This window comes from Orbicella franksi, chromosome 11, assembly GCF_964199315.1.
Source record: "Orbicella franksi chromosome 11, jaOrbFran1.1, whole genome shotgun sequence".
NCBI lineage: Eukaryota > Metazoa > Cnidaria > Anthozoa > Scleractinia > Merulinidae > Orbicella > Orbicella franksi.
Genome location: NC_138155.1, coordinates 19,090,586 through 19,117,646, shown reverse-complemented (window position 1 = coordinate 19,117,646; position 27,061 = coordinate 19,090,586). Strand labels below are relative to the sequence as shown.

Sequence of the window (27,061 nt, the reverse complement as noted above, 5' to 3'; positions counted from 1 at the left end):
TGAAAAACTGACATCAATTTGTTAAACTGGAAAAGATCCGGTCGTTGGTCTTTGTGTGACTAATGGAAGTCTCTAAAAGTTCTCAGTTGTTTAATTTTAGTGACTGTCATTTATGTTTGTATTTTCTTAGGTGGTTACCTCCTGGCATATACACCCCACACTGGCATACAATTCCTTGATTTAGATGATGCTGAACCTGCTTTTCCTATCTTTAACATACATGTAAGAGTGTCAGTGGACCTGTCCAAGTGTGATTTTTTTTTACTGATAATGCAAATTGTAATAAAGATACAGAGCCACTCAGGTGTGATTTCTTCCTTGACAGTGAAGTGCAACCTAAACAAAAGTTGCATTCTGTAAGAGGTTTACAAAAATTATAAAATATATGAGTTCCTCTGAAAAAAAGTTTGTTTTTTTTTCTGTTCATTTTTTTCGTTGAACATTTATATTTTCCTAATAAGCAGTTGCTTCGCAACACATTTTAAGATGATCAGGGTTCGTACCCTTTTTCGGAAACAAATTTCCAGGACTTTTCCAGGACTTTTCCAGGACTCAGATTGATTTTTCCCAGACTCTAAAATTCACATTAACCCTTTCACTCCCAAGATCTTAATGTTAATTCTCCTTACTGTCTACCATACATTTCATAGTTTTTTTACTTGAGTTTAACAGATTTCCAGAACTTTCCAGGACCAGTAGCCCTTTTCCCGGACTTTCCAGTCCTGGAAAATGCCGGAATAAAATTTCAGGACTTTCCAGGTTTTCCAGGACCCGTACAAACCCTGGATGATAAATAGCCATAAAAATGACATTTTTATCTCTGAGATCATTTTCAAGATTAAAGAAAGTTATTTTTATTTATATATTTTATTTTCTTTGGGGGAGGGACTTTTTGAGAATTTCCCTCAAAATATCACAAGGTACAAAGGAAGGGGGAAAAATAAAAGTTATATTTTCATTATCAGATTGAGTCTCTCTATGAAGCTGCAAATTTGGTTATTATTTTATACTGTTGTGGATAACGTTAGGCCCAATTTAATTCAAAATACAAATGGGAACTTACATTGATAATCACATAATCCCTAGGCATTGATTTGTTTTTTAATTGCTTTTCTCCAGAAAACAATTTGAACATCTATGTTACACAAACAGGGTGGGGGGCCGGGGGGGGGGGGGGTGGTATTCTACATAGTTTTAAATGGGGAAGCTCCATCTCAAGGTCTAACCCCTTACATGTAATACTATATCCTTTTTCTAAACCCTTAGAAAGAAGTTTTAAAATATCTTTTTGAACAATATATCAGAATCCCCTCATTCGGGCTCAGGAGAGCAAATGAGGGATTATCAACAACATTTTAGAACCAGAAGAAGGGAAATCCCTAAAAGAAAGATTTCTGTACCCTTTCATACACCTGATTTCAACTTGTCAGAAATCCCTTACCCTTTAATAGTTATATCTGAAGCCTGAAAACTTTTGGGCAGAGCTTCCCCATATATGTCATTACATGGAGTCCTCCCACATACACAATTCAGGAACTCTTGACAAGTAGTGATGAAGCTGGCTTCAAGACTGGTCTGATCAGGCAACTTCTTCAGTTTTTGAGTACAAACTTGTTGCTCTCAGTCAACTTCCAGTATGGAACCTTTTCTTTTCTGGTCTGGTCCAATTCACAGACACTACTAGCTAGTAATCGCTTTCACAACCCTAACACTAACAATGTCACTTGCAGTCTGGTTGTTCAGTTCCACTGCACCATGTTTCATGGTCACTCGTCATTGTCAGACATGAGTTCATAATAGCTTTTATTATATGGAGAAGAGTGTTTTACTGGGAACTAAACCACTCGTAGATTCCATACGCCACTTCATCCGGGACCTGAGTGGCGTATTTTCCGTATGTCACCTTTGTGAGTGTCGTATCGTTCAATGACGTCACGATTACCGCCTTTTGCTTTTGTTGAATTGGTTTCTCCATATAATAAAAAGAACATTACACGTTGGCTCAAAAATATGAATTTTATGTTCTTGCCACGAGAACATAAAATTCATATCTTCTCGCCACCATGTAATATCCTCTATGTAACATTCACTAGCCTGGCAGTGTCATTGTTGCTATTACCTGTTCCCAGACTTCCTTTTATTATGGCTGGGTGTTGGGGCATGATATTTCATTCCTGTTTGCAAACAGTTTGTTAAGATCGCACATTGAAAAAGTGATGAATTAAAATAATTGAACTCTATGAGAGAGAATTGTCAGAATTGCTAGGTGCTCTCATTCCCTGGGACTGAAATGTCTTGATGTAAGCTTGTATAGAAAAAGCACATTCAAACTAAGGCAAAATGTTTGAGTAACCTTTCAAAATAAGCTGCAAATATGATAGGGATTAAAAGATAAGGACCTTGGTCTGCAAACAATGCAAATGAAAGGAATTGAAGAAATGAAAGGTGCATGCATGCTTGACCTCATAGGATCTTGCGGGGGGGGGGGGGGGTATCGAAACTTTATAGTGTCGCTGACACTCAACACTGTTGAAACGGAAAAATAAATTTGATTATAACTGGAAATAAAAAAAAGAAAACACAAGATGCTCAAATTACCGAATCGCCCATAACAATATCTTCTTGTTTATTTTTAAGGGGTTCACGGCCTGCCTACGTTAAAGGAAGCGTTTACCAAGGGAAAAGTTAAGATCACTTGTTTAAGGTTCTTAACCAATCGTAACAGAATTTATAACACCAGTTTGAGTCACAAGCAAGAACATGAATTTGCGTTAGTGTCGATCGGTTAGAAAGTTCTGCCGCGTTATGTGTGTGGGTCTATTCTTATAGCAGCTTACAGTGTGATATGATTAACACCTCTACAGTACTCTCAAGTGTTTGTCAAGGTAAATTTGAAAAAATGGGCTTCTGTTAAATAGGTTCTCCCTCGTCTAGAAAACTGACATCACGCTTTTCTCTTAGTGTAATGCCTACCTAAGAGAGTAGGATATTTGAGCTGAGCATAACTTACCTAGAACTCATTATTTCCACACAAACGATGACTCCTGTGGAATTCAGCGAAGAAGAAACGACGACATTTCGTAAAAACACACGCCTTCAAAACAACGTGGTTTTGAATAAATAATCTTCTGCTCCTCAAACAAACAATATGACGATAAAGACGACAAAATTTTGTTTATCGTGACCAAATAAAACGTTAAAAATATCCCGCCGATTAAGAAATATTGCCATTTTACTTACTGAGAGAACGATTATGTCGCATTCAAATTTGATTTTGCCGCTCAGCGCGCTTTTTTACCGGATGTGACGTCACTTTTTGGTGGATGATCCAAACACAAAAAAAGTGCCAGGCGTCGCAGAGTGTTCTCCCCCGCCCCTGGCTATCACGTACAATTTAAGCAGATTTTTAGCTACGTTGCATCAGTAAATTTGCAGATCTCAGATTTCGGGGTTTTTTTTTTTTTCTTTGTTTTGTTTTTATTTTTCTCGATTTTTTTATATATTGATCAATTCTCAGCTCAGCAATGAAGAAAGAGTTGACAGGTTAGGCTAAATTACTAATGTTTTACAGGCACTAAACAAAACAGTTTTTGAAATGGGTGTTGTTAAGGACGAAGGTTGTACATACACAGTGGCAGATCTAGGGGAGGGGGACAGGGGGCCCGGCTTCCCCCCCGACCCCACCTTATTTTGGTTGAAAAAGAATCGCAGAAGAAAGAAAAGCAGGCAGGGCAAGCAAAAGAAACTACCCCCTCCCCCTTAGCTCAAGGTCTAGATATCGTCCTCCCCCCCTCCTTAGCTCAAGGTCTGGATCCACCACTGATATAGTTGTTCGGGATATATTCTACCTTAGTCGACGTACAATATTGCTGAATATTTTTTCTTGTGTTATTAAAACATAGCCTAACTCGGTAGTAGAACAAAGTTTGATTTCACAAAACCAAAATAGGTCGCATTTCAATTCTAGAAATGCTATTAGTTACAAAGTTTGAATATCTTAACGCTTTGAACTTTTCACGGTATCACGTAATTGCTACAAACCAAACACTGAAAAGCTTCCAGAATGATAAATCTTTACTTACATTGTTTCATCGCATGTGATTGAAAAACGTCTTCTTCAGCTAATCACGCAATTACTGGTTGGTGGTTAAAAAGTCAAGGTAGGCGGTCGATTCCTTGTTACTTGTGAGATTTACCGCCGTCACCTTTATTTCTGTTCCACCGAAGAATAAATTGAATTCGATGTCCCTGGTTTTCCAAGCCTCTGGTGTCTCAAGTACCAATCCTCGGCCAGGAACCTTCTCGACATCAGTATCTGTTACAAACTCAACATCGGCACGTTCTGATCGGTAGAAATCAATCTTCACTTGCTTCTCAGCACCTTTCAGAGGCGAAAACCCTGTGAATCGACGTCTTTCTCCATCTCTCACGGCTTCATTGACTTTAACGAACTTGAAGAAGATATCTTTACAGCGCGGCACTCCGTTGATCACCTCCTTCTTTGATTCGGGGTGCAATCCATCTAGGAACAACCTGTGTATACGGATGCCATAAGTGGAAGTCATTATTCTGGATTCAAATACTTCAGGTTTTTGCCCATACATCACAGCGCCTTGGACAACTGCAAGGGAGGCGTTCGGCGGCACCATGATGCGGTAGCTGTTGCTGAATTGCCTCTTGATTCTTTCCTGAAGAAGTAATGAATCGGCAAAACCACCAACAAGAAAAACAGTTTCAACCTCAGATAGTTCCTGTTTGGCGAAAAGGTTGGAAAGGTGCGAAACGATATCACCCAGGACTGGGTCGAACAACTGTCTCATGATCTTTGGCTCAAGGCAAAGGTATTCGTTTCGCTGAACCTTGATGTCTTCGAGACTGTAACGCTCTTGGATTATTGCATTTATGTCCCAGCCCTTATCGCCGGAGAATTTGCCCACAAAACTACCAGGCAACCGAATTCTGGTAGTTCCTCCCTCACAGACTCGCTTTCCACGTTTCTTTACTTCGAAATCATTAATGAGGCAAAGCCAGTCTACCAGATTTTGCCAGATGTAATTCTCAATAAACTTTTGGCTGAATATTTTACTGAGAAGGGCTATGAACTGTTTATTGACTTTCTGTCCACCAAAAGGACCTCCGGTCACTTTGTGAATTTCTTTGATTGTTCCGTTCTCCTGAATTTGATGCACAGTAACGTCAAGGGTTCCGCCTACGAAGCATAAAATAATTGATATATTGGAAACATTTTTTTAGCAGAGTTTTAGAAGAGATCCGCAAAACCGAGTACTTGAGATAAACTTCATTTACCTGATCGTTAGATAGTCGATGGAGAAATTCACCTTTTTTTAAACGTTTTTCTGTATCTCACAACATCCCATGGGAGAATTGTCAACAGCGATTACATTGAGAGGCACTGAAAACAATGACATCATCCCAGTTTTCTACGAAACTTAATCAGTTGCGAAAATATATTCTGAAGAAATAATCAAGCCCTAATTTCTGTTTCCTCTTCAGTTGTTTCAAATCACTCTCCACAAGTTCAATATACGATATATTGCATATCGTCACTTACTAAATCTGCACGTTCAGTGATTCGGGAGGAGATTTATAGTCTAAGGCAAGAGGGCAAGGAAGGCAAGACCCAAACAAAAACATGCAGACACATAGGAATTAAAGCAAGAAATTACTCAAGAAGACAGTCAAACAGTCGGACTGAATTACGGATAGAGAAATGGATCAACAAGGAATATTCCTGGTCATACCTCCGATGTCGATAACCACGTAGTGTTTAGCTGTGTGGGCCAGAATGTCGGCGACTAACGCATCATTGTTCCCACTTTCTGTCACAAACTCCCTCATTTCCCGCTCTCGGCAGTAAACAGAAGCAGCCTCTGGCTCCAAGGCGATAACTATCTGCTCCGGGTTGGAGGGTGACGCCAATCCTGCCTTAGAAACAAACATCAGTAAGCAAATTAAATATTGCTGCTTTTACACAAGAGGAACCAAAAAAAGTTGGTGTGGTTAAGGTTGGACTATCTATGGTATATCCCTGAAAAATGGCATGTCACTCAATGATAAACTTACTGACTCCGTTCAAACGCTTCAGCTGTGTTATAATAACATCTATAGTACGAGGCATACATATAATAATGATTCTGAGACATGTTTCGGATATTTTAAACCATCTTCAGTTCTAAGATATAAATGAATTTTTTACAAAGTTATATATAGTATTGACTCTGTTACAAAAAATTACACAACATTGCATAGTAAAGTAATTGTAGCAGTATAAGAATACTACTTAAAATTATATAACGAAGTAGAGATTGGATCTACATGTACTGTTAAGAGATGTTAGTTCCCTTCACATGTGGAATCCTTTTTGATCTTTAACTGGAAAGAAGGGGAGGCATAACTCACCTAGAAAGTAATTGCGGAGAGTATGCATGGTTGACGACAAGTGGCTGAAATAGCTGGGTGTTTGTGGAGGTGGGAGTACACGTAAAGACACAGTGGTGTTTACTGGTTTCACCCATATAACAGGCGTTACTGCCTGCACGTGTAAGTTTATATATTCCTCTCAAATTCAGTACTTCTTTGGCAGGAAAAACCCGTTTATTTTATGCTTACTGCGAAGATAAGTTTCATAACAACTATATGAGTTATATCATCATCAAACTCTAACCAGTTTACCAAAATAAATAAATAATAAGTAATTCACTCTATAAAGATTTGGTTCTGATTGCCTGTCAGAGAAGTACTTTAAGCAATATTTTACCTGGTATGCTGCTTCTCTCATAAACTGTTTGGCAGCTGGCTTCCAAATTGCTGGTACAGTCAAAACCCATTGGATATCCCGAGAACTAAAATGCTCGTCACCAGTCCTCTCTCGAATAACTTCAAGAGCTCTTTTGTGGAGGTAATGTATGGCATAAGTAAAAATCTCCAGAGCTTTGATGTGCTTACCATTGCCAGCCTCCAGAGTAGTTTCTATGTTTAAGTTCTGTAAAAACGAGGAAAGAAATTGTGAAGACTATGTATGCTTAGAGATATCATTGCTATTTTGACGAATTTATGTCACCTCTAAAGGAAAACACAGAAAACAAGAGCAATAAAGAACATCAGGATCAAAAATACAACTGAAATGCCCGATGGAAAAATGACTGGTCTCCATTTGATATTAAAGTTTTCTATATTTATTTATTGTTATCTATATTTATCTTCTTTTTCGCTAAGATTCTATCTTTGTGACTGTAGAAACATAATCAATTTAGAGGGATTGTTGCGTATCTTCAAATGAGGATGTACCATTTGGCAATGAGGACCACAGTGAAGCATTGTAGATGTGCACCCTTAGAGACCTAACTCGTACAAGACACCAAGTCCTACAACCTGGTAATTACTGTGATTGTTATGGCGGAGCATGCGATTAACATGTATTCTAACGTCTTAACAAGGCCACAGTGGTTACATACTGGGGACTCTAGAATCACTGAAGTTCTTGGATGTAAGAGTTATTAAATAACTAATCTTACGCTGTGTGAATGACCAAAGAAATTAAGGACTATTTATAGTTTCTAAAAGTAACATTTTTTCCTTTTCTCTATAAAAAGAGGCCATAAAGTAAGAGAAATCAGTACAAGCGTCGCTGGCTATACTTTAATGGCTATTGACGAAATACAAGGGAAAATGTCTGCTGTTAGGTTACGCTAACCTGGTCATTATGAAGAATCATTTTAAAGTTCTCGAAGTAATAATATTTTCGAGCCTCTTCCTCCTCCAGCTCAGCATATCTATCTTGTGCTTCGTATCCAAACGAATTGAAACTCTTGTCGGGATTTAGCAGCAAGCACGTGGGTGTCTTCAAAGTACGGAGGCCTTGATCTGCTCCCCATTCCTTGTTCATATGAATGCCTTTCTCACCTTCTTTATAATTAAAGGAGAAGGCAAAGCCACTGAAGGTGGTACCAAAGTCGATTGTCACCAATGCAATAGATGTCAGGCCTAAAGAAAGATACAGGTCGCCAGCCTCTTGGGTTTCTATCAAAGAAAATAGAAACAAAAACAACTTACATCAACAAAATAAGAAACTCTGGAAAAATATTATTGGATGCAATCGTGGAAATATTTTGAATCCCGTAAAATTCCGGTTTACTATACTTTTTAGCTGACAAAATATTCAAAGTTAGTTCCAATTAATTCAATTAAGCTTCAGTTGTAATTGTTTTACGTCATTTCATTCATGACTAAAATTTATATGCAAAGACTCTACCTGATACATGAAAGAACCGAAGACATATTTATAATATTCAGAGCTGCTTTCTTTACGCTTCTGATTCTGTCAGAGGAGCTTTCGAGACCCTCAACCTCTAACTCTTGGAGCATCAATGCAATGACCATGAAAGTATTTAGAAAATGTTTCGCAAATAAAAACGCAAAATAAGTTGCAGGCACTTGACATGACACCGTGAATTTCTAAAATTATCTATAATCAGAAACAGGAAAAACAAAATTAAAAAAACAACAACAACAACTTTAAAACAGGAAAAAGCAAAACTCACCCTTAATGTATCAATTAAAGAGTTTTCAACCCTATGGTATCGATTAATGGCCGATTCCGTGATTGAGATGTGCCTGCAGGGAATCGTGCTAGTTGTATTCATCAAGAAAGCTAGACATATATCCAGTCCAAGATGATGAATACAACTACCGTGATTCCTTGCCGGCACATTTCCTAGGGGGAATGGCCCATTGGGAACGGTCACGACCATTTATTGATCATATATACCAGTGGACCAAAGCAATTACTAGAAATAAGAAATTAGAAATATGCCCAAACTTTACATTCAAAAGTTGGAACATGTAAAAGGAAAGTGTTATATAGAATCTAAGTATACATATGCGAAAAAAAGTAAATAAAAATGGAAGACAAAGCAGAATAAAAAATAAAGCGAAACAAAAATAAAAACCACAAAAAAATATATCCGTACAAAATGAAACAGATTTAAAGCCAAAGAGAAAAGAAATTGGACACCAAAATGAAAAACATCTGAAATTAAAACGAAAATAAAGTTGATATGAGCCTGGGGCTACGAATGTACACCAGGATGCTTTACAGATGTATCACTTATGTAATCAAATGTCGACAACATCAAAAATTAACAATGGATCAATTAACTAACGTTATATACAGCCTTTAATAAAATTCAAAAGTCAGCCAATTCCTAGTTTCCCCCTTTTTTTACCAACTTTTGACACTTTTCATAAATGGAAGGCAATTTTAAATTATTTTATGGATACTAATATTAGCCTGGCTAAGCTCGTTCTTGAAAATTTTCACTCTCAATCGAGTTTAGTGGAGCTTATTTAAATCGATACAAAATAATTTTAAATTAGCAGTCATTTATGAAAACGGTCTATAACTATGCAGCCTTCTCAGAACATCATAAAATGCGGAAAGTTCTCTTGACTTTGATTTACAATATTTCCTATATCTGAAAATTTCATTCAACAAAAGCCCATATCGAGGAAAAGTGTCCACCAACAATTACCTATCGACACAATGAAAATTTAGTGACTAAAACTATGCACTATAACTTTAATTTAAAGGGGCTCAGTCACGGTATTTTGAGTTATTTTGGCCACATACAAAATTACCTTTAAACGGTAGGAAACCTGAAAAAAAAAAAAAAAAACAGTTTAATAAGATAGAAAAACACCAAAGAGATAATGATAAACCATAAAGGAACAAGGATGGCTAACGATGGAGAAGATTAACACGGATTACAAACGACGAATTTGAAAAACTGAGGCTAAACTTTTCAATATGCGCAAACCGTGACTGAGCTCCTTTAAATTTGGTGAACTCATAATGGCACAATGAGCAATTCCCTCTATGACACGTGTCTGCAGGGAAAGATGGTAGTTGTATTCATGAAAACAAATATCCAGTCCTCAACCGTGAGTCCTAGATAATAAATACAACTACCATGATTCCCTGCAGGCTCGTCTCACGGAGTGAATTGGCCATTTTCGTCTCCACATAGGAATCAATGCAAGCGTCAGTGTCAGTTACTTATGAAAAAAGTCTAGGGTAGTTTGAGCTGTACATCCACTTGTAATATCCACCGCTGTAGCCACAATTTCTGTTCCGCCAAAATGCATGCTGACTTCAATATCTCTGCCTCGACCTTTCGAAATATCGGGTGACTGGACCTTCACACTTCCAATCTTGGTTACCCCTGGGTCAGTAACAAACTTGCAATCGGGATTTCTTGTAATGTAAAATCCAAACGTGAGCTCGGTATCGTTATCGTGGAGCAGGCTATACATCCTCTTAATACTTTGACCAGACCTTGCAACGTCATTTTCCTTGACAAAACAGTTAAATAAGTCCTTACACTTTGGACGACCATCTGCCATGAACAACTTGTTGATAGGATGAACAGTCCTATCAAAATCTCGTGAACAGTCGGCACCATAGGTGGTGCTAACTATTCTCTCCGTTATTTTAGCTGGATTCTTCCCGAATAAGACAGCACCTTGAACTACCGCTATAGCAGCGTTACGAGGGATCAGAACGCGATACTCGTGGGAAAAATCATTCAGCATTTCTTCTCGAAGCAAGGCAGAGTCTGTGAATCCTCCGACTAATAGCATTGTTTTAACTTTTGAAACCTGCTGTCTTCTTTGCAAGGCTTTGAGATGTTCTTTAATGTCGTTCAAAACTGGCTTAAACAACATCTTCATCACGCTTTGACTTAAGCAAAGATATTCGTTCTTCCTGAGTTTAACCTCTTCCTCACCGTAGCGTTGCCTGGTATGACTTGGACGTCGTTTGACCGTGGCTGGCGAACGGATATTTGTCGTTTTTCCCTCTACAATTCGCAAGCCCCGCTTTTTTATTTCAAAGTCATTCATCACAGCAAGCCAGTCAGAGGGATACTGCTCTTTATACGTTTTCAGGTTTTCTGCTTCAAACAGCTCGTCCAAGAGGTTTTCAAATTCAAGGTTCACCTTGATTCCTCCATAAGGACCCCCAGTAATCTTGTCAATCTCTTTGATACTGCCATCATCAGTTATTTCGTGTACAGCCACATCTAGCGTCCCTCCTAAGGTGGAATATTGGCAAAGTTAGACAAATTTCAAAATTTCGTACTCATTTACCATTATCGGCAAATTGAGTGGTGGGGTAAAAAAAGGAACCGAACGGCACGCTTAAAAGAGTGTTCATCGTCACTCATTGCAAGTACAATGAACAGTACGTTTGTTAACACTGATAGGTGTTCATGTTGTTGAAACTTCAAATTCTGGATTTACCCTTCGTTCTAAGTTTCGATTATTGACTTTGCCTCTCAACTTCTCATTCTGGAAAAAAAGATCCCATTTTCACCTTGAGGCTATAATGAAGGTAATCCTAAAGATGTTTTAATTGTGAAATAAATATGTTGATTCTGATGGTAACAAAATGAAGCAGAGATTTGTCACCTCCAATGTCAACGACCATGTACTGAGTTTGTGGTTGCGTAAGCTTTGCGTCTTCAAGATCACTGGCACGTTCTGTTTCAAGTTTGCTGATCTTTCGTTCCATACAGAACAAAGCGGCAGTTTCAGGTTCTAGAGCAATGATTAACTGTCCAGGATTGGCCATTGATCCAATGCCAGCCTGCAGAAGGAAAGTAATAAAATAATAATAATTATACCGTTTGCTTTGAAGTTGTCCTCTTCATAAAATAAAGACTCTCGCAGGGTAAAAACAGTCACAGACAGGAAAATGGAGGAACATAAATGTTCCCTTCATCTAACCAGGTGGCTGTAATATTCAAAGTGTATTCTACGTGTACACGAGGTAAGGGCTTGACAAACAATGCTCGTCTTCTTGTATGTTACTATGTAGCTTGATACATAAATAGTATATGACCTACGGATTAAAAACTCAGTTCAGTGGGATCAAAGTTGCCCCTGTTTACAGACGATTCTCTTTCCAAGTTGAGTGGCTCATAACCAATCTGTCTTTATACAGGAGATTAAACGAATGACAAAACACAAAGTATTGTTAGCCAGATCTGCATAATAATTTTCTCCTCTTGTAGTTGTCGTTGTCGTTTGTTGTTGTTGTTTTTGTTGTTAACTACAAATTTTGTTGTTTCATTTTCTTTTCCTCGTGTTGATGGAGTTGTACGCTCGAGGAGGCGCAAACCTTACCTCATAAGCTGCTTCTCTCATGAACTGCTTTGCCCTTGGAGTCCATATGGCGGGAACAGTTAGAACCCACTGGATATCATCCGCTTTAAACTGTTCATCCCAAGTTTCATCAGAAATGAGTTTGATAGCCTCGTCTTTCATGAATTTAATGGCATGTGCAAAAACAGTCCTAGCCTTAACGTGTTTTCCATTGGCTGCTTTGATGGTTGTATCCAAGCTTAGGGTCTAATAATAATGTACAAAAAGCACAGTGACTTACTTCCTGAGACAAAAAATGCATCAGTGGAATAGAAATAAAGCTCGTAGAACTATGTTATTTATCACTTGATGATACAAGCTAACTGGTGAAATGCTTCTCCGTCCCAGAAGATGTTTGCTGAACTCAGTGAAACTCTTAAATGAGTTGGAAAAACTGTAGCCTTCATAGTGACCCGGAATAATTTCATTTTAAAAATGAGAATTAAAAACTGTGAAAAAAAAGTAATAAAAATTGCACCTATATAACAATAGTGTCTGAGTGATACTTTAAATTCGTGAAATCGATGTTCTCTAATGCGCAAGTTCAATATTATGTCCCTTTTCTCCTTCTTTTTTCCTCCTTTATTTTTTTTGATTGAGAAGATAAATTACACACGCGAGACATTGCATGTTTTACCATATTTCCACACATGTCGAAGAAGAGACGTAAAACCGAAAATGTAAGGGTTGCACTCAAATGACCACTCAGTGTTTTCTACTTACACTTTTTCAAAACAACCTACGCGAGATATGACACACATACAGCGGGATCCAATAACTATTTTCGAACTTACTTTTGCCTCTGTTCTCAAAAAAAAAACCTTTATCCAAAAGTAGAGTCTAAAATTGTATATAAATAAGATCACTTCAGTGTTTAGTAAACTAACACTGACCTACCGTGTCGCTATGGAGCGCCATTTTAAAATGCTGAAAGAAAAAGTATTGTTGTTCCTCTTCCCTGCTTTGAAGTTGTGCATAATTTTCCATTGCCTCGTAACCGAACGAGTGAAATGTGAGGTCTGGAGCAAGAAGCAAGCATGTCGGCGCCTTGCTCGTTCTAATGCCTTGTTCATTCGTCCATTCCTTGTTCAGAAATATGGCGTCCTTTTCTTGACCCTTATTGAATGAAAATGCAAAACCACTGTACCACGTGCCAAAATCTATTGTTACCACGGCGATATATGACTTCTGCAACTCGGTGGAAGGATTTTCTTTTCCTGTAAATGTGAAAAATAAGTATTGTCCCGGAGGCCGTGTGTTTGATATGACCTTACCACAACAGTACTATAGAAACGTTAGGGAATAGCGGGGTAATCTTACCTACGAACATTAAATTATGTCTTACCAATTCTTTACAATCAGTCATTACTCGGGCTTCGGTAGGAAAGCCCGAGTCTAATTACGGCCTGTTTACAAGGAGAGAGGGTTGCCATAGCAAGCGGGTTACCCTAACACTCACACATTTCCTCTCTTTTTCTTCGTCGAGTTTACAAGGCAGCCAGGATTATCCGGGTAGGCGGGTCACCCTATCTGCGTCCTAGGGTTACCCTGGCAGGCGGGTTAACTTTTTCCCTTGTAAATACTCCAGGTAGGGTTAAACCGCCTACGTTTCTACTTGTTTCTAGACCCCTTGATTGTAACAGCACATTAAGTTGTCCCGGTGTGATTTGGTTATCCCTGAGTTTTGGGTACCCCCGTACCCAAATCCCTAGTGTTTTTTCCGGCAGGGTTTTCCAAAAACGAAAAGCTAGTTTTGCGAAAATTTTGCAAAAACTTCGAATATTATTGTAAAAAGAGATGAAAAACTTAAAACTTTAATTTAAAACTTGGAAGAACAATTAACTCGTCGCTTCCCGAAGCACTTGAGATGGGATAGAAAGACAGTTGCTGGCCCAACGGTGAAAATGATCGCCCACCGTATGACATACGTAACCGGTGAAATACTGCGTCGGTTTAAAAAGTGATTTTTTTCTCCTTCTCGAGAAACCCTTTCTTTCAGCGATATAAATAGGTCACGCCATGACCAAATATACCGAGTATTCGCTCTTTGTGAAGAGCATCTAGTTCAGCAGTTTCCTGTTTGAAATCTTCTATATTCCCTAAATTCTGCACTGCTTAGCGATGCGTTTACTTCACAAAGGAGTTTCTATTATAAGCAACAATGTCGGAGAAATAATATTCGAGCATGATGCTATAGACATACGTATGGCAGGAGAAAAGACTGCGCATCTCTTAAAATAACAAACACCCTTTTTGTGGACTCACTCGGCTGAACCTCTTGAGTCCACAATATTTTGACCACTGTGATGACGCATATTGTTGTCGATAAGAATACAGAAAACGCTAAACCACATTCGATTGCACCTAACCCCAATTTTTTTTTTTTTCGCTAAAACGAATCTACTTGTTATTTGTAATACTTCTGAGAAAAAAGTTTTGGATTCGGTTAAATCCTCGATTTTCTGTACCCCGACGAAATCTCGAAAATAGCTCCAAAACATCGCCATTTTATTTCACGACCGATTTTGAAGAGAATGGGTCGAGCGGCTGTCGTGACGTCTACCCAGGAAGGTTGAATATCTCACGTCCTCTCATTTCCTTCAGTATGGTGCAATACACATTCGAAAAGTGCGCAGAAACGCCTTCCAGAAGTGCTATTGGCTGTTGCAGCAATATCCCAGATTTAAAGAAAAATATGCTGTACAATTTACTGGCGATGATTGGTCAATGGTACAAAAAATAATGGTAATTGAACTGAGTGGAGTGCAATTTGGTCTGAAATCATACGCGAAGTTCAATTGCCACTTTATTAAATCCATTTTGAAATCGCACAACTGTTTTATCACCTTAACCCTTTGACGCCCAAGTGGCCATATACGGCCACTTAATGATCGTGCTCTTTGTACCACTTGTGACGTCATCAATTTAAATGTCATCAGATCTTCTTGATAAGCAGATAGTAGTACTAGGCTAGGCCTTTCCGCACAATGGCCAGGTTTAGATATCGACAACATTCCGACGTCGCAAATCGAAAAACAACGTTATCAGTTTTGGTGCAAAAAACGGTGGTAAAATGGTCCACTACGCCTATGATTGATCAAGGTCTATTTCTAGGCTTCGCCCGTGATTAACATCCAACTTTTCACGGCAGCCAGAAAGAACATACAACGCAAAAGGTAGCCAGTGTAACAGGGCCGAGAAAAACAGAAAGGAAAGGGGCAACAAACAAAATTGAGAACGGTTAATGGCAAAAAAAAGATTGCGCATGCCCGGAATTGAAATTTTGCTCAATTTTGTGCCTAATCCTCGAAAAATCTCTCCTTTTAGTAAAAAAAAAAGCTTTCTTAGCAAAACTTAGGCTTGTTTAGCGTCATGGCAGCTAAAAAACCTGACTAAACGGTTAAAAACGATATTTTTTGGCTAATGTTTGGTATTCAAAGGGTTAAATTTTAGATTCAGTAGCTGGTTTGTTAAAATAGCGGAACCGGAAACGTCTTGACATCATTTAGTATGCAAAACGGTGTCATGTGACGAAAACTCATTGGAGTATAACAAAGAAAAAAGCAGTTCTGAAGTCAGAACGAAAACAGTCTACTTCCTGCATCAAAGTTCAATTCTCGTGGCCTGAATCGATGATGGAAGACCTTCCTTTTCTTCTGTGGATGAGATGAGGCTGAGACTTCTAGCTGTCTTTGGAGAAGGAATTTGAAGGTGCAGCTAGTGTAATTCTGCGATGGATTTATTTTGAGTTATGAAACTCCCTCCAGTGCACGATGCCCAGTGGATAGTTTTTTGCTCTTTAAAATACCGTTCAATGGCACTCTGCATGATTTTAAGGGATTCCAGCTTGTTAATATCTCCGTTTCTTTTTGTGACGTCGGCGTAGAACTTAATACCAAAGACCTTGTCAAGTTCTTGCGGCGTCGTTTGTTTCAAGATATTTTCAAGATGGTGGGACTGGCACCAGCTTCGGAAGACGTTCGTTCATTCACTGTTTTGTGGAGCGGGGCCTATTTTGACTACGTATGTTTATTCACAGCGACAGAGTTGAGCTCTTGTATTGCTTCGTTTGAAACTACCAGAAACCTGGAAACACCTACCTTCTTGAGATGGCCCTGAATTTGTTGTTGTGTGGTTTTTGTTTTTACTGTCCCATTCTCATTGGCTGAGAAAAAGATGCAATTTAGAGCAAAAAATAGTGCGATTCGAGAATAAATCGCACTGCTGAGAGCCAATCAGATTGCAAGGATAACCAGTGATTTCAAAATGGATTTAATAGAGACGTAAACAATGGTTGATTTCGTCGAACCGAAACAAGCGAACTGACTGTGAGAACCATTGAAGAACTCTCATTGGAATTTGTTCCGCACGCGCCCGCAATCAGTGCCGCTAGCCACGTTGACAATGAAAAAAGAGTTGCATGGTTTTCTGTTTCTATGCATCCATGTGGTTCTGTTCCTATAGTTATAGTGCTCCGCTTGGCGACCCTCTGGGATGCTGGAGCTCCGCTGTAATCACATATATGTATCCCATGAAAACTAATGCTTATGAGGGCTGTCAAAATGCCATTAAAATCATTCAACAAATTAAAGAAAGTTGCTCGTTAGACGTTTTACTAATCAGTACACCAGCAAAACCCAAAACTACTCATTATCAGGAAAACAATTTTTAAAACTAACCTCTTGCTGGATCTTTCTCAAAGTATTCTTTACATGCGTCATATTCCTCCTCTGACATTGTTGTTTTCAGCTTCAATTCGGCAAGGCTCAGTTCTACCAAGAGCTCTTCTGTAACAAAACATCTTTGGACCACTTCATCAAGATGGCCAGATGAATAATCTTCCCACAATCTATCCAGGATCTGGAGTGAATCACACTTCACTGTTATCAGCAAACTTCCTAAACCAACACCTGTGATAATGACTCGCATTTGCTCCATGTATGCCTTAAAGCGATCAAAATCATCCATGCTGCTGGGTGACGTGCCCTCCATGTAACGGAAAGCAATCAAACGCAGCACTTCTTCTGTAGATGCTGGTGGAACTTCACTTTCTGATTGTGTATGTCCAGATGGCACAGATGCAGCAGATGCCTCCAGGTGTTCACCATCTTGAGGTCCTCCTGATCCTACTGCTGAAACAGGAGTTCTACCCTGTGTGCTCTGTTCTGCAGGTTTCATGTTTTCCACATCAATCCTTAATTTCAAAGCTGTTGAATTTGAGAACTTCCAATTATTTCCACATCTAGTTTCCACTGTTTAATTTAAACTTAAAACTACTGATAAGCTCAATGTTAACTCGAAAGAAAGCTCTTACCGGCTTTTTAAAACAACCCAAATTGATCATGCAAGCCCAGCTTATAAGTGAGAACTACGTCCTCCACAGACCGTGGAAAGTACTTAAAGCGCTTAAAACTTTCTACTAAACCCAAGCATAAACGGAATCGGTCTATTTGTAGTAGCATTTGATGGTTTCATGGTAGAATTCTAATACCGTAAAATCCCACGTACCATTAAAAGCTAACAAACCATTACATTAAGAGCTATTACCCTATAACCCTATTACTCTATTAGCCTATAACTTTCGATTAAAAATTTCGATTTTTGTCAAGAAACGCGAAAGGAACGCACTCAGTTATACATGTACATTGGATGGGCTTATATCTGCAGGGGGTGGCTTACATCTGGGGGGGGGGGGGGGGGCTTATATCCGGAATAATATCTTTGTTAGAAAATACAAGGGCTTATATCCAGAGTGGCTCATAACTGGCGGGGGGGAGGGGGGGAGGGGCTTTTACATGGGATTTTACCGTATACCGATTTAGGCCGGCCTAAAAGTGGAGTTCCCATAGAATTTTCTAATTATCTACTCAACACAATTATAACCTTTGAAGAAATTCAACAACAAGCATTTCACTAAACTGAATGAATCAAGCAAGAAAAAAAAAAAAAACGAGTAACTCTACATATATTTAATACAATCACTTAACTACTTCGGGTAAATGGAGGTTGTATCAAATCGACTATAGACGTGTATCGAATTGACTTTGATTTGTATCGCAGTGACTTGTATCAAAACGACTTTGTATCAAAATGATCAGACACCCACTGAAACAATTACCACCCACAATTTGTTGCCAGCACCAAGGATCGAGATTTAACTCTAGCGATTTGTATTTTTGGCACAAATGGCACCCATACAACTCACTCTGAGTGCTCCCTCTCTGATAATTGTGTCTTTCATGAATCTGACTAGCCACAGCAGAAGGTAAGTGACTGTATTCTACTGATCCAGACAGCCAGCCAGGGAACATTAGGTAAAAGAAATATTAACATATTTAAATAATAATCATAAGAGACAAATTTGCAAATGTACAAATAAGCATAAACTGCACTGTGCACCTTAATCACAAACAACTGACATTACTATTAGACATTTGTAAGCTACCAATCAATATCATGACATACGGCATTGACATTAAGTTAACGTTATATGAAGACTCAGGTAGCACATGATAATGCGACAAAATGATTATAATAGTGATATGGGGCTGAGAGTAATTATTTAATGTTTGTACAGCAGACCAGTTTTCAATCTTGTCAAAAGCATCTTTTAAAGATGATTATACAGCCAAGGTGTTAAAGAAAGCTGGAATGTTTACTGTATTATTAAAAACGCTTTTCATCGCGCTAGGGCAAAAAAAGAAACGCTACAATCAAGTGTACTCCATTCCAGGATGCAATATCCGTTCAGCTTTAACAATTAGGCCACCAGATACCTCTATGCAAGAACATAGATTTTGCTGATTTTGCTGCTGCCATGTTTTACTTTGCTGTTTGGTTTTGCCATTACAAAAGTGTGAATGTAGTTTATATACGTTGTAATGAAGTGCATGTAGTCATCTACATTTAGCTTAGCTAAACTTTTTTTCCTTTTTTGCAGCTATTTCCTTGACCATGACAGTGGCCAACCTATTGCTACTTTGACCACCACTCACATATAAATTTATTTCCTTAATTAAGCTTCAATATAATTAATATAATTCTCTACTTTTTACAGTTAGTAGACATTTTACCTATAAATTGTATCTAAAATGTTCTATGAATGAAAATTCACAGAATTCAAAGAATTGCCTGAACTGAATTAAATTGAATTGAGAAAAAAAAACCAGGTCCCATTGCCTGGGGCAAGTAAACTTTGCTCTTGAGCAAGTTAAAATGGAAGTTTGATGGTCTGGTGGGCAAATGACGTTAGCCTCAGCTAGAAGTCTTGTTCGTGATAATTTCCAATCACTGAAAACAATTTCAAAACTAAAGATTGCAAGAAGAGCTAAACAATGAGTTGTACGTAGAAAAATCGCATCATGGGATACTATTCAGTCGTAGTCTTAGTTGAAAGCATGGATTAATTTACTTGACACAGGCATGAACATTGTGTACCTATTGGTTAAGTAATAGTTTAATGGCGGTAAATGAAAACTGGAATGTACAGGCCCAAAACACGTGAAATAACTCTGAGCCAACTAAAATGAGGTCACATAAGAGTAAATTCTCTCCAGCGACGGCTCAAAAAGATCCATTAAGGGGCCCTTAAAGCATTCCAATCCCTGGCAAAAGAGGGTCTTTGACCTTAAAAATCTATGTGGAAGGCAGTTAAGCAGTTGTGGAAATCCTAACAGAGGGGGGGCCTGGCTCAAAATATCATGCTGTCTGCCAGGTGTGTGTCGATTTTTTTTTTTTTTTTGGAATAACCACCTGGAAGTTTAGACAGCTTACTAAACTCAATAAATATGAAACTTTACCAGTTACGAGGTTCTGCATCTTTTCCACAAGAACATCACAAGATCCCTGCCAGCTGTACTTCTCCAAATACTTTTTGCGAAGATAATCAGACTCTTCAAGTTGAACATCCCTGCCCCTTCCACGGACATCCTTGATTCTACTGGCCCAGTCTTTAGGATCCTCTGAATCCACTACATAGTTTGAGCCAGTAGGTACTCTCCTCAGAGCTTCTCCGAGGCCTGAGTTACTGCTTACTAGTACAGGCAGACAAGCAGATAATGCCTCAGGGCCTTTCAATCCAAAGCCCTCACTCCTTGATGGCATGATTGCCAAATCAACCACGCAGAATAATCTGGCTAGTGTTTCTCTGCTTTCGTTAAAACTGTCAATAGTTAGTTGACTGCTGTCAATTCCATGCTTGAGAAGCTTTTCCTCTAGTTCATCTCTTTTTTCTCTTGGTGCACAGACCAAATTTAGTTGGTAGGATTTGTCTTCCAACTGGGCAATTGCTTCAGCAGCAAGGTCATATCCTTTCAGATTAAAATCTTCACTATCCCCACTCCCAATAACTAGAACACAAAATGAAAACTTTTTTTCTTCAGTGGCTTGCTTCACATCCTTAAATTCAGTGAAAATACTTGGGGTGAGATCAATAATATCCATGTGTTTTGTACTAGAGCAAAGAAATCGCCTGTAAATATCTGCCAGCTTTGGTCCCACTGCAACAACTTGATCTGCCAACTCACAAAGCTCTATCTCTGTTTGCTGCATCATCTCACCTCTGGGAGCGGTATGGACAATTTGAATCCACTTACACTGATGATTCCGTTGTATGAGTTGTATTTGTCGACCAAGATGTACTCCATGTCCAATAATACAGTCCACAGCATGGTCTGGTGGTATGTTCATCAGCCAATCAACTGGATCAACACCTGCCATTTTCTCGGCTTCAATGAGATGCACCTTGTGATTAGCAGCAATTCTCTTGTCATATTCACTGCACTGAGGGAGAAACACACTAACTCGCACATTAGGATGTTTAGCCAACTGTATTGCTAGTTCTCTGTTGACAGTTGACAAGTCTCCATCGATTGACGATCTCCATTCACTACTTAACAGGGTAACCAATAATGGGGTCCTTTCCACCCCTATCTGGCGTTCCTGCGATGTAGAGGCTACATGTATGCTGAGATTGGAGAGCCCCTAAAACAAGAGCGAATGGACATTTCCCTTTGAACGTTGAATTACCTTTAATTAGTTTAAAATAACAGAATCCCTGAAAGCCCAGATAATTCCCCAACTTATGCATTCATTGGCTAGCATTGAGTGGAACTTGAGAATGAAAGAAACACATTATTTTGTGCACAATATATTATATATAATCACCCTTCGCAAGGCTGTTTGTTCATGATCATTTTTAGCATTGCAAGTCATCACAATTACGGCATAACAAAGTAACAAAAACGTGGCTGCCTTTTTGCTTTTAAAGGCAGCTGTGCCAAATAGTTAGAAAAGCAAAGAAAACAGGACTTTTTGAGCAAAGTGATTAACTTAAATCCAACTTTCTCAAGTAAAGTTCTACTGAAGTAGCTGCTCATGCAACAGTATGTGCAAGAATGCCCCAGCCTAGAAAATTAATAATAATTCAATACAAAGATCCAAACTCTTATACAGACTACTGAGATCATTTTATTAAGGAAATGAACCACAGAGCAGCAGTAAAACTATTATTGCTTGTATTATACAAACTAACAAAAACAGATCAATTAATGTTTTTCAATAAAATATTTAATATCATTAGCTGATCACTGGTTTATATTCATTTCTTTTGATTCTTAATCAGTTTCTTAGATTAAGTAAAAGGAAAAGCTTTTCATTATTAAGGACGGTGCCTACTAAATACAAAGGTTTCTGCGCCAGGTTAAGACCACGAGGAAAAAGTAGATCTTTGCAACGGCTGTTGGAATCCAAAAAGAAAAATTGGGGTAGCCACACATTTTTTCGAGATAATTAGCCTTGAATCTCAACAAAAATGCTGACATCAACATTTCTCTGAAAAAAAAGAAGGAAAGTATTTCTTAACAGATTTCCTTAGAATTCCCCTTTACATACAGAAAAGCAAACACATTTATAAAGATCTTAAAACTACATAGTAAATGGCAACATAAAAACCATTTTTGGTATGTTTTTGTTAACAAAAACGTTGACACAGCGCTTTTAGCGTCTCCGACAGCCTTCCTCTGGTTCAGCTAAAATACAGTCTAAATACCTTTTGCTCACAACCAAAAACTAATCACATATTCCATGGGCTTGCCACTTCCATTTCATAACATAAAATGCAGGGGTAACCACGCGTTTTTAAAGTTATTGATCCTTTTTGAAAACTTTTACGGTGCCCGTTGCATTTTTCCTGTCACCTCCCTAGTAAGTAAAACATTTACGTGTCTCGCACTTGTTTTGCGCGCGCACTACGCCATCTGCAGGTTCCTGTTTACAGTTGGATTTCAGTATAATTTTGGACCGATAACGGCTAGTTTTTCAGCTGGAAGACGTTAACAGTTAGTGGTTAGCGATACGCTGCTATTCCTGGTGTTTCTGGTTTAAGTACAGGTTCATTAAACTTGATTTGGTCACAGTAGCGCGCATGACGCTTAACCATGCCTTGCGTGATACGCAGAACGTGTGGGCACTAACAAAAGTAGGCACCGTCCTTAAGTAAAAAAAGTATCCATAGTCAAGAACACTGGAAATGTCTCTCAAATCCAGTTAAATTAATACGATGTTACCTCTGGTGGTCTTGACATCACAGGAAGCCTCTAGGCTTGAAAACTGAAAGTTAAGAAAAATAAAAAAATCAGATCCAAACAGTCAAACAGGGAAATACACTTTACCTGAGCCTGACTGGACTTGCCCACTTGTCAGGATGTGAAAGCAGAACTCAGAGAGCAACAAATGTCTGCGACGCTCAAAACTTGAGTACGAGGAGCATGAGGTAGAGCAGCTCAATCGCAAAGGACTTTGAGGAAGTCTAATCCCTGACGAACATTCCGTGAAGACAGAGTTAGTCAAGAGTAAAGTAAACTTCAAGCCAATGATTTCAAAAAAGAAGCATTCTACATGTACATCTGAACTACAATGGCGGTCAGGAAGCACACAGAGTACTATGATTGTGTTCCACGCGTGGGACACTTAAGCATGCAAGATATAACAGAAACTGCTAACTGCATTGCTAACAAATTAACTATAATGCAAACAAATTTTCTAAAGTCAACTGTCAGATATTCATTCTCACTTAAGGTTACCGTAAACCTTCGCGGGTGTCCTTAGCGAAAAAAATATTACCGCGCTGTCATAAAGACAACCACTACAAATTATATATCAATGCAAAGATTATAGAATGCTCTATTCGATAAAAATTGTTTTGCCTCAATTTTTTTTAATCATAAGGCGAGCGCGACCTAAAAGCGCGAAACGACCGACGTTCCATTGAGCGAATTTATCGGGTATCAAACTCGACTGCATCAACAAAGCTACTGCATTATATCATTCACGAGGCATCAATCATCAAAACCGTGTGGAGGATTTGCGTTTTTCAAAATTGATCTCCTGCAATGGCCTTCGTCGTAAAACGTGTCGCTGTATTTTTGGACATCAAACTTGACAGAAATTTTCCAAAACAACCAATAGGAATATCGACACCCGCGGAGGTTTACGGTAACCTTAAGTCTCTTCAACAGACCCTTGGCATGATACTACAGCATTCTATTAACAATTAACTCTCTAATTGCATGAATAAAAACAAGACAAATCTTGCAGTAAATGGGACTATGGACACTGGGTGCTCCCTGGGATAGCAACGAGAGTGGGTGGTAGCGATACACCCTGGACAGGTAATTGGGTGCCAAGCGGACCTACCCTGCAAACTAAGTGGGGCAGTTAATGGACTCAAACCGCAAAGCACAAACACAAAGTGGGGCAGTTAGCTGACACAAAAACCAAAGCAGAAATTTGCACGGTTGGCAGACACACCCAGAGATAATGAATGAGGGCAGAAACCCTTGGGCAGTTAGCGGACACACCCAGTGAATGAATTGGGGTGATAGCAAACTCACCCAGAGAACGAAGCCCTCTAACTTAGCTACTTTAGGTAGCTAAAAATAAGATGGGGTAAGGGACCCACCCAGCCTGATGCAGGCGATAGCTAAGCGGAAGGTGTGCATGCACCCAGGCCAGTAGTCTAAGTTTATTTATAAGGAGGGTAGAGGAGGAACAGGACACTCTGTGCACTAGTAAAGGAAAACAAGTGAGGTGCCTAGCGTGCTACTAGTTCAAAGACTGGTGTAGCATAACATGTTCGTGAGTACTGTTTGCTGAGACCAGATTTGCCAAAGATGGTAGAACTGATAACATAGGATGAGCATACAATAGTTAACGGATAGGAATAATAATATTGACATGAGCCTTAATTGTTGATAAAGATACCAATTCAGTGTAGCTGATAGTGTCCATTGTTTAGGATATCAAGTTCCTTGGCATGTTCATATGCACTTACACAATAAAGAAATAGCATCTCTTTGGCTGGGACATAATGATGGACTGTAATACTTAAAGCTCTTGTGGTTAACCAAACTTTACAAGTAAAGTGAACCTGGATTTCCGTCACACATTTGCTCCCGTATGAAAATTTGTGGCCTGACTGAGCGAGATTGTGGCCTGATTCAGGCCATAATGCTATTTTTGTGGCGAGAACTGAGCGAGACAAAGTGAGACCAGGATTTTGCCTCTCTAGTACGACTGGACGAGACATTTGTCTGATGCGTTTATTGCCGATAATGTCTTGACCTAGCGCGATAGAGTACAAACCGAATTTATTCGATTACGCAGCAGTACCGAGACATTTGCCAAGCTGTGTTATCGTCGTAATTCTGGTTAAATTCGTTTTACAAGTACGTATAATTCGGACGTGACATTTGTCAGGTCTTGTTATCGGTCATAATCTTGCTGATCGGCATGACACCTAGTACCATAGAAGTATCCTAAATGCAAAAACTAAAATATAACAGGATCGTTCTTTTGCATCAAAATATTTATTTCAACAAGCTTATTCTCTCTCAGGTTGCATTTTTGTTCCGTTTTCAGCTCTCGCTAGAAGCCCTGCAGTGTTTACATTGCGTGCGACGAAAAACACCAAGAGATGTCATGCGATAGAGTCTAAAAGTACTTACAATTGACCACGAGTGACCACGATAGACCACGAGTGACCACGAATGACAACGAGTGACCAGGGGGTGAGATTACATCAAAAAATGTCAGTGATGTTATCATGACGTCATTAAGAAGTCATTGTGAGGCCACTTCATTAAATAATGAACAGACCAGTGACCAAACTTAGGCTATTTACTGGTGTGGTAATCAAAATTGAGAGCACTACCTGTGCGTTCACAATTCGATTTTTCCCTCTACAAATATTGGCTGTTGACCTTCTGTTTTTTCATGCTTCATATGTGATCTTTTTCCAGTTGTGAAAGGTATAAAGAAAATTAGAGCGATCTTATTAAACGAAGTGGGGCTCAAAACTTCACTCGTGGACTTTGCCTGTTTTGTTTGGTCGAATAACAGATAACGATCGGTACGTGGGGTTGAACCACTAATGAATGCATTAAACTATAAACTTTGTAAGGAACTATAAACTTTCAGGAAAAGCATTTCTTTAAGATTTGTTTCCGAAACTGAACGTTCAATTTCAGAACGCCAAAAGTTATAACAAATAAATCTTGAGAAAATAAAGTTTCGGCCAGCAGACCTGCAGACAGCGCATCGCTAAAAGTTTTACCTTGCGTTTGTATTTGTTTAAATTGCGCAAATTTAAGTCTTGTTTTCACAATTGAAGAATGTTAACCTAGGAACGAATAAACCATTCTGACCACAAATTACGACATTTTGGTAAGCTATACACAATTCGGGGGTAAGTTAGTTTTCTGACAACAAACCATGGCCATTTGTCTAGCTACAACTCGCAAAATTTATTCTTCAACTTGTTTCTAATTTATTTTCATATTTTGGGTTTTCTTTTCAGTCTATGACATGCAATCTGAAATCCATAGTCCACATACCACGATTTTAAACATCTCCTGGGGGGAGGACATAGAGGAGGACATAAAGGAGACATAGGGGAAGGCATAGAGGAGGCACCTCTTTTACACTGAGTCATCGCTAAAAATTATCGGACGTGTTACAGTTACACTAGTTGCGTTCACGTGGTGTAACGCAATCCTTGTCCAGTCTGTACAAGATTTTCCACCTAGTTTTGTAGGTTGCCTGGAAATAAATACGATCACAAGCGTTAACAATGTTCACACTCAGAAATTCAACAGTTTGCACATCCATCCAGGACATTGACAATCTACACAAGTCTATTATAAGGCGCCATTCACATATTCACAAGAGAAAATTCCAGCCAGTCAAGAAGACATTGCAACTCCAGAAATAGCCAGGTCTTGGAAACATTTAGAAGAGATGGCCCATCGCATCCATTATAAGAGATAGAATTGTTAATTGGCCGTAACAATTCAATCTGCCTTCCAGCCTCTGCGCATCATCTACGGCAGAGATAACCAGCCTTGGGCCGAAGAGTATAAGTTTGGCTGGACAGTCATTGGTCCTGTGTGCCTAGACAACAAAGAAGACAGTACACACTGTGCAACTGTTAACCGCATTATAATACAGCGAGAAAGCCCTCGTAACCACTTCAATGTCCCAACAAGCAACAGTGCCAAAGATGATTCCGCAGTCTCCTTTGCCACAAGACACTATGTCAAAGATATAACTTCACCCCAGCATGTCATAGAAATGATGCAGTTGGACTACAGTGAACTTCACCACACTCGAAACATTCCAGGCACCGAGAAGAGTGAGTCCGTGGAGGACAAACGTTTCCGAGACATTCTTACCGCCAACATTCACAGAAATGAAAGAGGAAATTGGGAGATGCCGCTGCCATTCAAAACAGATGACGTGACTTTGCCGAACAGCCGGGAACAATGTCTGAAAAGGTTACTTG

General features: G+C 39.0%; 2 protein-coding genes across 2 annotated transcripts in view; both read right to left on the bottom strand.

Moving 5' to 3' along the window:
- Positions 1 to 3,902: 3,902 nt before the first annotated feature.
- LOC145503223 (heat shock 70 kDa protein 12A-like) overlaps positions 3,903 to 27,061 on the bottom strand; it is a 48,817-nt gene continuing 25,658 nt past the window's right edge. Inside the window, exons 2-5 of the mRNA XM_081482707.1 lie at positions 7,715 to 8,040; positions 6,779 to 7,003; positions 5,763 to 5,946; positions 3,903 to 5,209 (exon numbers count right to left, since the gene is read on the bottom strand). Coding sequence (XP_081338833.1) covers positions 4,134 to 5,209; positions 5,763 to 5,946; positions 6,779 to 7,003; positions 7,715 to 8,040 — 1,811 coding nt within the window. The 3' untranslated portion in view covers positions 3,903 to 4,133. The remainder of the gene's footprint in view (positions 5,210 to 5,762; positions 5,947 to 6,778; positions 7,004 to 7,714; positions 8,041 to 27,061) is intronic.
- The window catches only part of LOC145503219 (heat shock 70 kDa protein 12B-like), a 28,527-nt gene continuing 9,978 nt past the window's right edge, over positions 8,513 to 27,061 (bottom strand). The window contains exons 2-8 of the mRNA XM_081482685.1: positions 22,788 to 22,830; positions 20,022 to 21,204; positions 16,902 to 17,429; positions 13,120 to 13,439; positions 12,205 to 12,429; positions 11,488 to 11,665; positions 8,513 to 11,111 (exon numbers count right to left, since the gene is read on the bottom strand). Coding sequence (XP_081338811.1) covers positions 10,072 to 11,111; positions 11,488 to 11,665; positions 12,205 to 12,429; positions 13,120 to 13,439; positions 16,902 to 17,429; positions 20,022 to 21,204; positions 22,788 to 22,805 — 3,492 coding nt within the window. The 5' untranslated portion in view covers positions 22,806 to 22,830 and the 3' untranslated portion in view covers positions 8,513 to 10,071. The remainder of the gene's footprint in view (positions 11,112 to 11,487; positions 11,666 to 12,204; positions 12,430 to 13,119; positions 13,440 to 16,901; positions 17,430 to 20,021; positions 21,205 to 22,787; positions 22,831 to 27,061) is intronic.